General features: G+C 38.2%; 1 protein-coding gene across 6 annotated transcripts in view; it reads right to left on the reverse strand.

Moving 5' to 3' along the window:
- Positions 1 to 5,371: 5,371 nt before the first annotated feature.
- The window catches only part of ARHGAP24 (Rho GTPase activating protein 24), a 498,181-nt gene continuing 491,487 nt past the window's right edge, over positions 5,372 to 12,065 (reverse strand). For all 6 annotated transcript variants that reach the window (XM_054591782.1, XM_054591788.1, XM_054591785.1 and 3 more), the window contains one exon: positions 5,372 to 7,123. In XM_054591782.1, coding sequence (XP_054447757.1) covers positions 6,880 to 7,123 — 244 coding nt within the window. In that variant the 3' untranslated portion in view covers positions 5,372 to 6,879. The remainder of the gene's footprint in view (positions 7,124 to 12,065) is intronic.

Here is a 12,065-nt window from a genome sequence, read left to right on the forward strand (position 1 = left end):
GAGCTGATTTAGGAAGAAAATCATGCTTTTGTGTGTGTGTGTGGAAATGTCCTTTGGAAATGTTTATTAGATATACAAGTGAAGTAGCATGAGCATCTACTAGGCTGGAGTTAGAAAATAAATGTGAGCAGAATCATCTTACAGTCCTATTTAAAACCATGGTAGTACAGGAAGCTACCGAGGAACTGAGTGTAGGTAAGAAAAGTCCAAAAAGGAGGCCCCTCTCATTCCAACATAGAGAAGTCAGAAAATAGGAGGGTATTCTACAGAATGTCCAATGAGGTAGAGAAAAACCCGGAAGCTGAGCTCTCCTGGAAGCCAGGCGAATAAAGTGTGCCCCAAACGACGGGCGTGCAAGGCGAACAATGCCACTGCGCGGCCGAGCGAGGAGGGCGGGCAGCGGGCTGCCGGGGCCGGATTCGTTTAGGTCTTCGCTGCCTTGACTAGAGCACTGCCTCGGCAGTCCTGCGCGAGAAAGCATGATTCGAGTGAGTTCAAGAGAACGTGAGAGGTGAGGAATTAGAAACAAGTACAATTAAAATTTTTTCCCCTAAAAAGTGAAGCTGAAGATGTGGAAATTATAAATATGAGATGATTAGAATATGTTTAAAAAGCTATTACAGCCTGGGTGTATGTTGATGGGACTGATACAGAAAGAGCAAAACTGGTAACACACGAGATAAAGAATATTTATCTGAAGGAGACATGTGCTTGGAAAGGCCCGAGAGCAGGCGCTGTGGCAGGACGCGAGGCAGTGCGTGCGTACCGGACAGGCGCAGGGAGTGTGTGCAGATTTGATGATGGGATGTACGAATATACTCTTCTGATATTTATTTTTTTTCTCAGTAAAGACAGAAGTAAGGTTTTCTGATGAGAATGAGGAGGGGAAGGGTTTATATAGGTTTGAGAAATGCAAAATGGACCTTGGAAAATGTGAGCCATATTTATATAAATATAATGTGAGACAAATCAGCACGGTGGTCTTTTGCCCTCTGGCTATGTTTAGCTTCTTAGGTTCAGGTTAGAAGTAAACAGACATTGAATTTAGCCAGAGTGGAGTCTCTCCCTCTTTTTTGTTTTTTTCTTCTCGGAAGAGTGCAGTGGTGGAAGAGAAGATGAAGGGATTTGAGAATAGAAATAAGAGAATAATTAGAATGAGGAACCACAGAAGCTAAGCTGGTCAAGGAGGGAAGCAATGATGTGAGGGGATGATAGTGGGAACCTAGCAAAGTCAGTGGCTTGAAGATGCTTTGGAGTACACAGAAATTTCTGGAATGAGGTGCTAAAGGGAGTGACCTGGAGGGAGAAGACGTGCTTCCAAAGAGGTTACTAGGGAGGAAGGAGAAGCAAAGGTCTGGAAGTTGCAGCAAAAAGCAAAGCAAGACCCACGTCTCCTTCAAGGTAGTGACATGCAGATTGTGGGAAGGAAAAATAGCCATCTCTGAGTGAGCTGTAAGGAGAGTGATGTCGTAAGGAAGTAACTGTGCCGTGGAGATTTAGGGGGTGCTGATGACAGCTGTAAGACCTAGAAGGTATAAGGGAAAGGTTGGAGTGCTGAGCGGGTCAGAGTTTGAGCAAATGGGGGGATATGCTGAATGGTATGGGCATAGGCATATAGGTAAAGGCAAATGATATGGGACTTTGGGCTATTTTGGCAACAGGCACTTAAGGATGAGGTCATGATGGCACAACCCTGGGGGTTCCTTTGGTGTGGTATGTAATCAGCTCTAATGAATCATGAGGAAGCAGGGGATGTGTGTGTTCAGAAGAGTGGGCTGGGACAAATATGTTTTCACAAAACAGAGAGTTCAGCAAGAGCCTCCTCAAGCTCAGAGACAACTTCGCTCAAAGCAAATGGTGCCAATTTGATTACTCAGTCAGGCAATTCAGTGTTCTCCTGTTACCGTACTCTTTACTTAAGAAAGGTAACCCTCTCCACAATAGGCTGAAGCAGCTCTATACACAGTCCATAAATAGCATCATCCAGCCCTTTTTAACTTCTCATGAGTTAAACTTTCTACTCCAAGATCTATAGTAGGTCCAGGTTTTGACTTCTTGGGGAACTGTCAGTTTTCTAATTCACTTTGCAGCAAGAGGCCCTTAGCTGGGAAGTTCTAACTTTCAGCTCATTCCCCACTTGTACAACTGAGAAGACCATGAAGAGAATTATAACACAGACTCTTAGGAGCCACAGCTCCAGCACTCTTGTGGTTTGCAAGTTCGAACAAGGCAAAATGTGCCCAGCTCTCCTCACTTTCTTTGAATTAAACAGTAAGTTAAACAGTAGAAACCGCCAGATTCTAAGTGTGTTTTCAAGTCTCACAATGTGAGGATAAGTTGTTCTGCACAGTGTCACCTGGATGGTGCAGACTTAATAGGTCAATTTTATTTCATTGAAAAGGCTCTCCAGGGTCCACACCAAAGGCACTTTGCACATGCTGTTCCACGCACTAAGGAGGCCCTGACTCCACATGGCCACCCTGTCTGATAACTTCCTACTCATCCTTCAGGACTCACATCATAGTCATGACTGCATTGCCTTTTCTAGCCTCATTTTTGTGATCTCTTACTTTCATAGTCGATTATCTCCTGTGGTAATTAGTACTGTAACCTAGCCGAATGCTGGCCTGGCATGTGGAGGATTTCAGCAAATATTCACTAATGATGGTGCTGATATGAGGCGAGACATGTTCACTGGTCCATATCCTTCGATGTTTTCATTATATCTCACCTAGTACTTTTAGTACCCAAAATTGTCTTCAGTGTCCATATGGATAGAGATAATACAGGATAGGTACACATAGGACTTTACACATTATTCTCATGTCATGGATGTAATCGTATTATCTCAGAGTAGAAAGGATGCTTCGGGTTGCCTCTTCCTTGCCATCAAACTCTGGCAGAATCTGGGCAAAAATAAAATTAGGGTTCTTGGGACAGGGACGCAGTTATACCTCCCGCCAGTGAGCATGCTAGTCTTTTGATGCTGGCCAAATTTCTGAGACCAGAACCCTGTTATGTTCTTTAGAAGTGTAAACACCCTTTCTGCAGAAGCAATCTGAAGGCTGACAGCTACCATTTGTTGAACACTTACTATATGCCAGGTACTGTCATACAGGTCATTTATCTTATTCATTTCTTAAAAAAAAACAACAACAAAACAAAACAAAACACTCAGTGAGGAAGAGACACTATTATTATTCTTATTTTATTAAAAGAAACAAATTAAGGCTTACAAATATTATGTAACTTTTCTTAAATTCATATAGCTACACAGTAGAAGAGCTGGGATTTGAATCCAGGGTCTGAATCCAAGAGTTTATGCATGTTCTTTTCTATGATGCTGTTCAGCAGAGTGCAGCTCTGGAATGAAGGAACCCTGAGGGTTGTGGCCAGCACCACAATCTTTCAAATCCTCCTGATTTCCAAGGCGAGATAATTATATCAGTGATTTGAACTACCCTACCTTGGAATGGTCTAATTTTTTAAAAGGAGGCCTCAGCTTTTGAATAAGTAAAAATAAATAAGAATGACATTATTTAAATTCCACGTGGAGTTTTTAGTCATTTCATAATAAAATTACATATAAAAGTGACATTTCTGTTGGCCTGATTTGCTAGCTAATTCTACTTTAAGTGTTCTCTGAAGGATACTCAGCCATATAGTTTGACTAGTAAAATCAATATTATAGACTCAATACTTGTAAGTAAATCCTTTGTTCTGAGCTCATAATTTAAGAATTATTGAGTTAGCAATAATGTAGTTTTAAAGAAGTGTATACAAGGTGTAGCAAATGAATTCTTGACACTATCTAAGTGTCACTTATTTCCAATTTATTCTTATGCCAATTTGTAGTTGCTATTTTCTAGGCTTTTAGCTTAATTAATAGAAGAATTAATATACATGCAGATGGATAAGCTACTCACAGTATCAATTGATTAGAGGTCATCATCACCAAAATTGATAATTAAAATTAATAACAGCATCCCTCCTCATGTTTTGCTAACTCTCCAAATTCATTGCTAACTCTGCACTGGCACTATATGGCATAAAAGTTGGAGGGGAAGAGATTTGAGATCAGTAAGATACAATTCTGATATGTTAAGAAGCTCCATTGATCAGGTGGCAAACACTGGCATAGACACCCCTAAGTATCACAACATCCCTACTTTGTAGGGGTTATCTCCACTGAACAGATGAAAAAACTGAGGCTCAGAGAGGTTAAGCGACTGGTCATTGCTGTGCATCTTGCCTAAGGCATGCTGAGATTCCTCTCCTAGTCTGTCTGGCTCTCAGTTTTCTATGACTTTTCATTTCACTATGCTGCTTCCTAAAGTGCTTCTTATTTGGTAAAGAAAATTATCAGATGTGAGAAAAGCTAAAAGAGATATATGTATATAGGGAGCACAGAAGGTAACTCGCTGCACTGAGATCCTAGGAAGCTTCAGAGGGGAAATGACATCTGATTTGGCTCTAAAAAAAATAGGGTTAGAGTGTGTCAAATTGAAGGAAGGCAGTTGAGATGGACACACAATAGAAGGTGGAAAGTTCCAGAAGCACGCAATGGCATGGCAGGTGTGGGGGAAGTGGGAAAAAATGAGAAGGAAACCTCAGGTCAGAGCCTTATACACTGTAAGAAGGCTCTGAGGGTGAGTGAGTCGTCATCTACTGTGATTGGTAAGGCCAGGGCATGGTCACATGGCAGCTGGCAAAAGGTGAGAGTAGAGGAAAGATACTGGAACACAAGTGGGTAGGGAAGAAACTTTCAACAAAAGATGAGAAACTGATCTAAAATGGGTAAAATAGATAGTACTTAGTGAGTTTAAAGGTGAAGAGAGCTGAGAAAATAAGAATTAACCTTTAGGGAGTCCTTCCGTACACAAGGTTCTGTGCTCAGCCTTAACACAAGCTGCCTCACTGAGACCATGTAACAAGACTATGAGAATAGTATTTGTATTATTTCCATTCTACAGATGAAGAGAATGATGCCAGGAAGATTCAGTAACAGCCAGCAAATTGTAGAAAATATGAAGTAGGCAGTTTGACTGCATACATTTTGTTTTTCATATTACATCAGATAGCTCCCGGACGAGTCCGAGGTTTTGTTAAATGAGTCAGGGACTGGGAAAAGATACAGAGAACTATGAGATCAATTTTGCACATTTTGAGTTTGAATCTCTTAAAGGATGTCCAGGTGAGAGTATCTGGTTAAAGAACTGGGAGGAGAGAGAAAAAGGAACAAAAGATAAAGAAGGTGCCGCCATGCGGACGGTGGCCGACCCTAAGGGATGGCCTACGCATGGCCCTCGAAACCTGTGCACAGTCGCAGCGCAGTGACAGCAATGAGCGCTGTCAGGACGCCTTTCCCCTTGGAAAAAATAAATACACACAAACACACAAATCCCATACACTCAAGTAGTATTTATTTCCGATTATGCCTTCAGTGACTTTTTGGTTTTGTGTGAGATTTATTTGCTTAGCTCCTTAAAAATATTATCTTACTGACATGTAAAGAATTCTTCTCCCAAAACTCTAGCTCCTGAGAAATCCAAGCTTCTCTACAAAGTTATCGTTACTAATGTTCACAATTTTTCAAAATTGGACCTTTAAGCATTCATATCTTAAAATTATTGTGAATGACTGTGTTTCCATAGGGAAGAAAAATACTGTAAACATTAGAAGCAAATGGTTGGTTTGTTTTTCCTGTCTCCTCCTCCTGGCCCTGTTCCCTCCATCACCTCTCTCTTGCAGAACAATGCCCTTCCCGCTGTCACTCAGAGAGAATCCCAGATGACAGCAGAACAGTCAGCCCCAGTGAGAGAAAAACATTACTCTGCGCACACACTCCAGCCGTTTAACCAAGAGGGACACAGGACTACTATTTTGCTGCTGGTGTCCCAAAGTGCAGTTACCTGGGGACAGGGGAGAGGTCTGAGTGGAAGGCAGGTGCTTACGCAATGGCATTGCACGTGTGAGGACAGCGGTTTAGCAAGCATTGTTTCCCAGCTTCCAAATGGCAGGAAGAATTTCTCATGCAACCATGCTGCAGTTACAGAGATTCTGCCCAGAAGGACAGAGTAATTCAGGGCACAACTGGTTAAATACTTTTCTTTCCCACTTCTCTCTCCTCTAAGGTTCATCCTGCATAGAACTGGCAAAGCAGACCAGGGGGCTTGAAAAAGGGGCTTTTTTACAAGGTCCAAAATTTCTTGTGTCAAATCATCTCACAAAGAAAACTGAGCAGTATCTAGGGAAGAATTTAAAGAGCAGTTCAAAGGTTCCTGGTGATTCTACTGTATTTTATAAAATTATTTACATTTATCTTTTTGGTCATTGATAGAGTCTATTGGCACAAACAGCACAGCCACAAAGTATTCTTTTGATTTTAATAACTCATCTTATATATATTTATATATTTTCATATATCTGCTTATCTTCATTTCCTCAGCAAAAAAGGAAATAGAAATATTGATCTATAAAATAAGCTGATGATAACACAATGCCAAAAATAGCTTATGTTAAGTGCAAGGGGTGAAGCTTGAAAGCAAGCTAAATTGCAACAACATATTGATTTAACATTTTAAATACAAGACTTGCAATAAAATAATTTTTGAGATATGCTTTTTTCATTTTTAGTTTACTTTTTAAAAACTACTCTATATACACATATCCAGTTGTAACACTTGACAGTAGCATATGGGGCATGGTATAACTTTGGTACATGTTGCAGATATGAATGGTAAATGTCTGTAAATGATATTCCTTCACCAGTTAGAGCACTGTACAGCCAGGTGACCAGCCACCTGATCCCATGTAATTTTCCCATGGAACCCCCAGAGTCCTTCCCAGATCCACCAGAGACAGCGGGAGAAAGCAGGCTCACTGAATCCATATTGTGTTTCCTCTCTCGGTTCTCCGCGGTTCCACTGTCAGCTCCCCAAACGTGGAGAAAAACTGCTCCATTTCTTTCTGAAGCATGTCATTTCTTTTCTCAGCATCTTCTTTTGCACGCTCTGCATTCCGCATTTTGATTTCTATCATTGTGAACTTCTTCCTTTCCTGATCCAGTTCATCGTGGAGGCTCATCATTTCTGTTTCCAAAGTCAAATTTCGCTGTTCTAAGCTACAAAGGGTGGGGGAGGGAACACAAGAGAACGAGATCTTATTCACCTGCAATGCAAGAGGGCTACAAATGTTTTCTAAACTCTGTGTCTGCAATGCTTAGGAAATTGGACTGAATCCTGTCAATTCAGTGAAGCGTTTTGGTTTTGTTTGTTTGATTTTACTATTTGCTAAGATGATTTACTATCTATCATTTGAACGAGAAGACCTCAAGACCTCTCTTAGAAGTACGTAGCTGTCACTGATAGTGAATGTATTAAGTGCCGGCAAAGAAGAGCCAAAGAACCAATGTTATGTAGCACAGAATGGCAGAAGCGAAAGGCAGCCAAAACCACAAGGCTTTCTGGATCATTAACTATAAATTGGGCTTTACTAAAAGAAAGGGAGAAAGCTCAGCGAAGTTGGGAGAAAAGGAAACTATCACACTTGTTTTCTATCAGGGGAAAGAAAATGATAATGAAAATATTGTTAAAGTCCACTACTAAAAATAAACTTCTCTGAGGCATAAGGAGTCTCATCTTGTAAAAGTGGTACCAAAAGCAGCCACCTTACATGGACAAGAGTGGGAGAGATTATATGTGGTGGATAAGTAACCCACCTGACATTTTCTGACAGTGGAGTCCACCAAAGTAACTTGCTGCTATCTGTAATCCTCACTACTTTCCAAGTTAATGTATCTTAGAATCTCTAGACTTATATTTCTATAGATTGATAGCTATATCCATTTGGATATACTGTATAATTTTAGGTAGCTTCCTTGAAAACAGAGTTTTGTCCATAATCATTAAGTTACAAAACATAATATGTTGTTGTTCAAAGAAGAGTATTAAACACTTGTTTATTATAAGATGAATCTTGATAATAGTTGACTTTTTAATCTCTCCTCTTCTGAGCTAATGTCCTCAGGGTGTGTTTGAAGTTACCATACCACTGAAATTTGAAAGGCTAATCTGATTATTTTAATAACAATTTTAAAACCTAAAACCTCAATTATTTTTGTTTTGAAATAAGTCTCACATGTTGATATTTCATCTAGATAATAATAATAACACAAAATAACACTATCTTTTGCAATTAACTAGGATTAAAAAATATTCTCCATATTCTATAATCAGTTTAGAAGGCTATTTTTATCACAGGACCACATTTTTATATAACAACATAGCAGTATGGTGGTTGCAACCCAGAATTATTCTACAATATATTCTCTTCATTTTCTAAAGCTATTTATTTTAGAACTAAAAGTGAAAACAGTCCTTTCAGCAATATTGATACATGTGGTTGTATCAGGTACTTGTGTGAAACTTCTAGGGCTCTAATGGACTGAGTTGAATACAGAAGGGAATACCTCCTGAAAACACATAATGATGCTGAAAAAATATATACAAAACTTTAAAAATATATAGCCAAGGTTAAAATAAATAAAAGAGCATCTTCAAGTATCATAACCAAGAAAGACACTCCAATTTAGAACACTAAGTGGAAGCACAAAAAAGGGTATTGATCCTAGATAGACGACTGAGGTGGAAACTAGTTTTGCTTTTTTATTTTTTAGGTTTTTCCTATGGGGAATAAAAGCTCTCCAGCGTAAGAGAGAAAGAAAGCCAAAAGTGATTCAACTGAAAGCTTATAACATCAATTAGTCTTTATAAAAAAGCAACCACAAAATCTCTACTCATGGGCTAAATGAAGTATCAGAATTGAATCAGCAGAAGAAAAAGAATCAATCTTAGCAAAATATTTTTAGATATATCTCTTTAAGCAAAAGCAACACAAGCAAAAATAAACAAATAGAACCACATCAAACTTAAAATTTTTTGCACAGTGAAGGAAGCCATCAACAAGAATAAAAGGCAACATACTGAATGGAAGAAATATTTTCAAATGATATATCTGACAAGGGGTTAATGTCTAAAACATACAAAAACTCATACAATTCAACATGGAACTCAGGGATACGTACAACAGTGTGGTGATTGTAGAGCGGTGGGGGGTGGGTGGAGGGGGAGAGGATATCAGGAGGATAAATGGTAATGGGAAAAAAAAGTAAAAAGTAAACTAGTAAAAAAAAATCAGAAAAGTAAACAATCCAATTAAAAAAATGGGCAGACCTGAATCAACATGTCTACAAAGAAGATGTATATGTTGTCAACAGGCACATGAAAAGATGCTCAGCATCACTAAACATCAGGCAAATGTGAATCAAAATCACAATGAGATACTTCCTTACACCTATAGAATGGCTACTATCAAAAAGACAACAACTAACAATCTAGAGGAAAGGGAACATTTATGCATTGTTGGTAAGATTATAAATTGGGTACAGCCACTATGGGAAACAATATGGAGATTCCTCAATTAAAAATAGAATGACTTTATCACACAGCAATTCTACTTCTGGTTATTTATCTGAAAAAAAAGAAAAACAATAATTTGAAAAGATATATGTGCCCTTATACTCATTGCAGTATCGTTTACAATAGTCAAGATATAGAAGCAATGTAGGTGTCCATTGATAAATGAATGGATAAAGAAGATGCTGTACATATATAAAATGGAATATGACTCAGCCATAAAAAATAAAGAAATCTTTCCATTTGCAACAACATGGATCAACCTAGATTGTATTATGTTGAATGAAATAAGTTGGACAGGTAAAGACAAATGGCACATGTTTTACTTATATTGGAATCTAAAAAGCTAAACAACTGAATGAACAAAATGAAACAAGCAAACTCATAGACACAGAGAACAAACTGATGATTTTCTGAGGGGAGAAGGGTGAAGGCAGAAGGAATCGGGGAAGAGGATTAAAAAGTACAAACTTCAGTTCTAAAATAAGTCACAGGGATATAAAGCACAAGGATTATAGTCAATAATATCATAATAACTATGTATTGTGACAGATATTTACTAGACATTGCGGCACTCACTTTGTAAGGTATATAAATGTTGGATCACTGTGATGTACACCTGAAACTAATATAACATTTTATGTTAACTCCAATTAAAAATAAATCTTAAAAACAAAAAAAAAAATAGTAAACTGGGAAACGGGTCTCAGAAAAATTACCCAGAATGCCTCACAGAATGAGAAAGATAGAAATTTAATAGAAGAAAAAGAAGTTAACAGAGAGGGAACATAGATTAAGAAGGTCCAACATACTTTAATAAGGGTTGTAGAAACAGAAATTTGAAAAAATGGGGGAGATGAATTAAACAAAAGGTGATAGATACAAATATTCCATAATTGAAAAATATATCAGCTCTCAGATCAAATAAACATAAAGGCTGAAAGTTCATGGAAAAGATATAGCAGTAAGTTATTAATTAAAATAAAAATGGCATAGCAATATTAATATCAGAAAGAATAGACTTTCAGGCAAAATGCATTTTTACAATTAAAGAAGACCATTACTTGATGATAAAAGGATCAGTTCATCAGGTATATAATTAACTCTGAACTTTTATTCACCTAGAAGTGTAGCTTCAAATTATTCAATATAAAATATAATAGAATTATAAGGAGAAATTGATAAATCCATAAAAGTTAAGACAGTTTAAAGTACCTTTGTTAGAAATTACAGATCTACCTGATTAAAAAAGAGGAGAAATGTGCCCCGGCTGGTGTGGCTCAGTGGACTGCGTGCCGGCCTGAGAACCAAGGGGTTGCCGGCTTGAATCCCAGCCAGGGCACATGCCTGGGTTGCAGGCCAGGTCCCCAGTGTGGGGCATGTGAGAGGCAGCCACGCATTGATGTTTCTCTCGCTCCCTTTCTCCCACCCTTCCCCTCTCTGTAAAAATAAATAAATAAATAAAATCTTAAAAAAAAAAAATTGGAGGAAATGTAAAAGATTTAAACAGCCTGATGAACAGATTTGACCTATTGGTCATTTATAAAATCCCAAACCAATAAGAAAAAAATAAATAGTTTTTACAAGATCAAATAATTGATATCATAAAAATAAATTTCTCTGACTATACTACAATAAAGGAAGACATTTATGGGGCAGGGAGAACACTAAACTTACATATTTAAAAACTAAAAGACATATATCAGTGACTGATAAAGTAAAACATTATCTATCATCCATTAAGCTATGTATGTATGTACCTATGTGTGTACCTATGTACACATCATTTATCTAACTAACCTCAAGACTTGTGGGTGGGGTTAAAAAGGATTTTAAAGAGAAATGTCTAACTCCAAATAGGAGTTTCTGTGGCTTGGGCATGCGGCAGCTCCTCTGCCCCACTTTATTGTGAACCTCTCTCTCTGCCTGTAAGGTGTTAAGAATGCTACAGTGAAAGGACCCGGTGAGACGACACTCTATCGAGAAGTTCCATTGTTTTATCAAAGTCTCTGAAAGGCACCATAGACTCAGAACATAAATGTATTACCGATGTTCTCATAAATGAACATATTCATCTGCAGGCATTCAGAATAACTTATTTCTTACCCTAATGCAAGTTTCAACTGTTATATCTTGTTTCCCAGTGCTAAGTGCTAATTTATCATCATACACTGGCAGCAATTTAGAGTTCTGGGAGCCCCTGGTCCTAAAAACAATATTCAGATGCCATTTTTCTTTTTATTTAAACCTACTCTTACTCGGCATTATATAGAAAAATTCAAACAAGTGAAGTTTACAAAAACTACTTTCTAATTAATTTTCCAATCTAACATACAAATAACATTTTATTTTATATTTTCCATAGTTCTTAAAAATATGTGTCTTTGGCCTGATAATAAATGGATGGGAAACAATTAAATAAAGTCAACTCTCTATATAAAAGAAAACCTGTGGGGTTTGGAGCCATAGAAGCAGTAAAGCAGGACAAATCCTGATGTGCACAAATGGGAAGGGTAGCAGGGCACCCGCGCAGGAGTTGGTCACTGCAACACACAGCCTGGGCCTGGGGCCGAGAGCCCTGCACAGGCC

This window comes from Pteronotus mesoamericanus, unplaced genomic scaffold, assembly GCF_021234165.1.
Source record: "Pteronotus mesoamericanus isolate MK-2021 breed Mesoamerican mustached bat unplaced genomic scaffold, CSHL_Meso_final scaffold_232, whole genome shotgun sequence".
Lineage (NCBI taxonomy): Eukaryota > Metazoa > Chordata > Mammalia > Chiroptera > Mormoopidae > Pteronotus > Pteronotus mesoamericanus.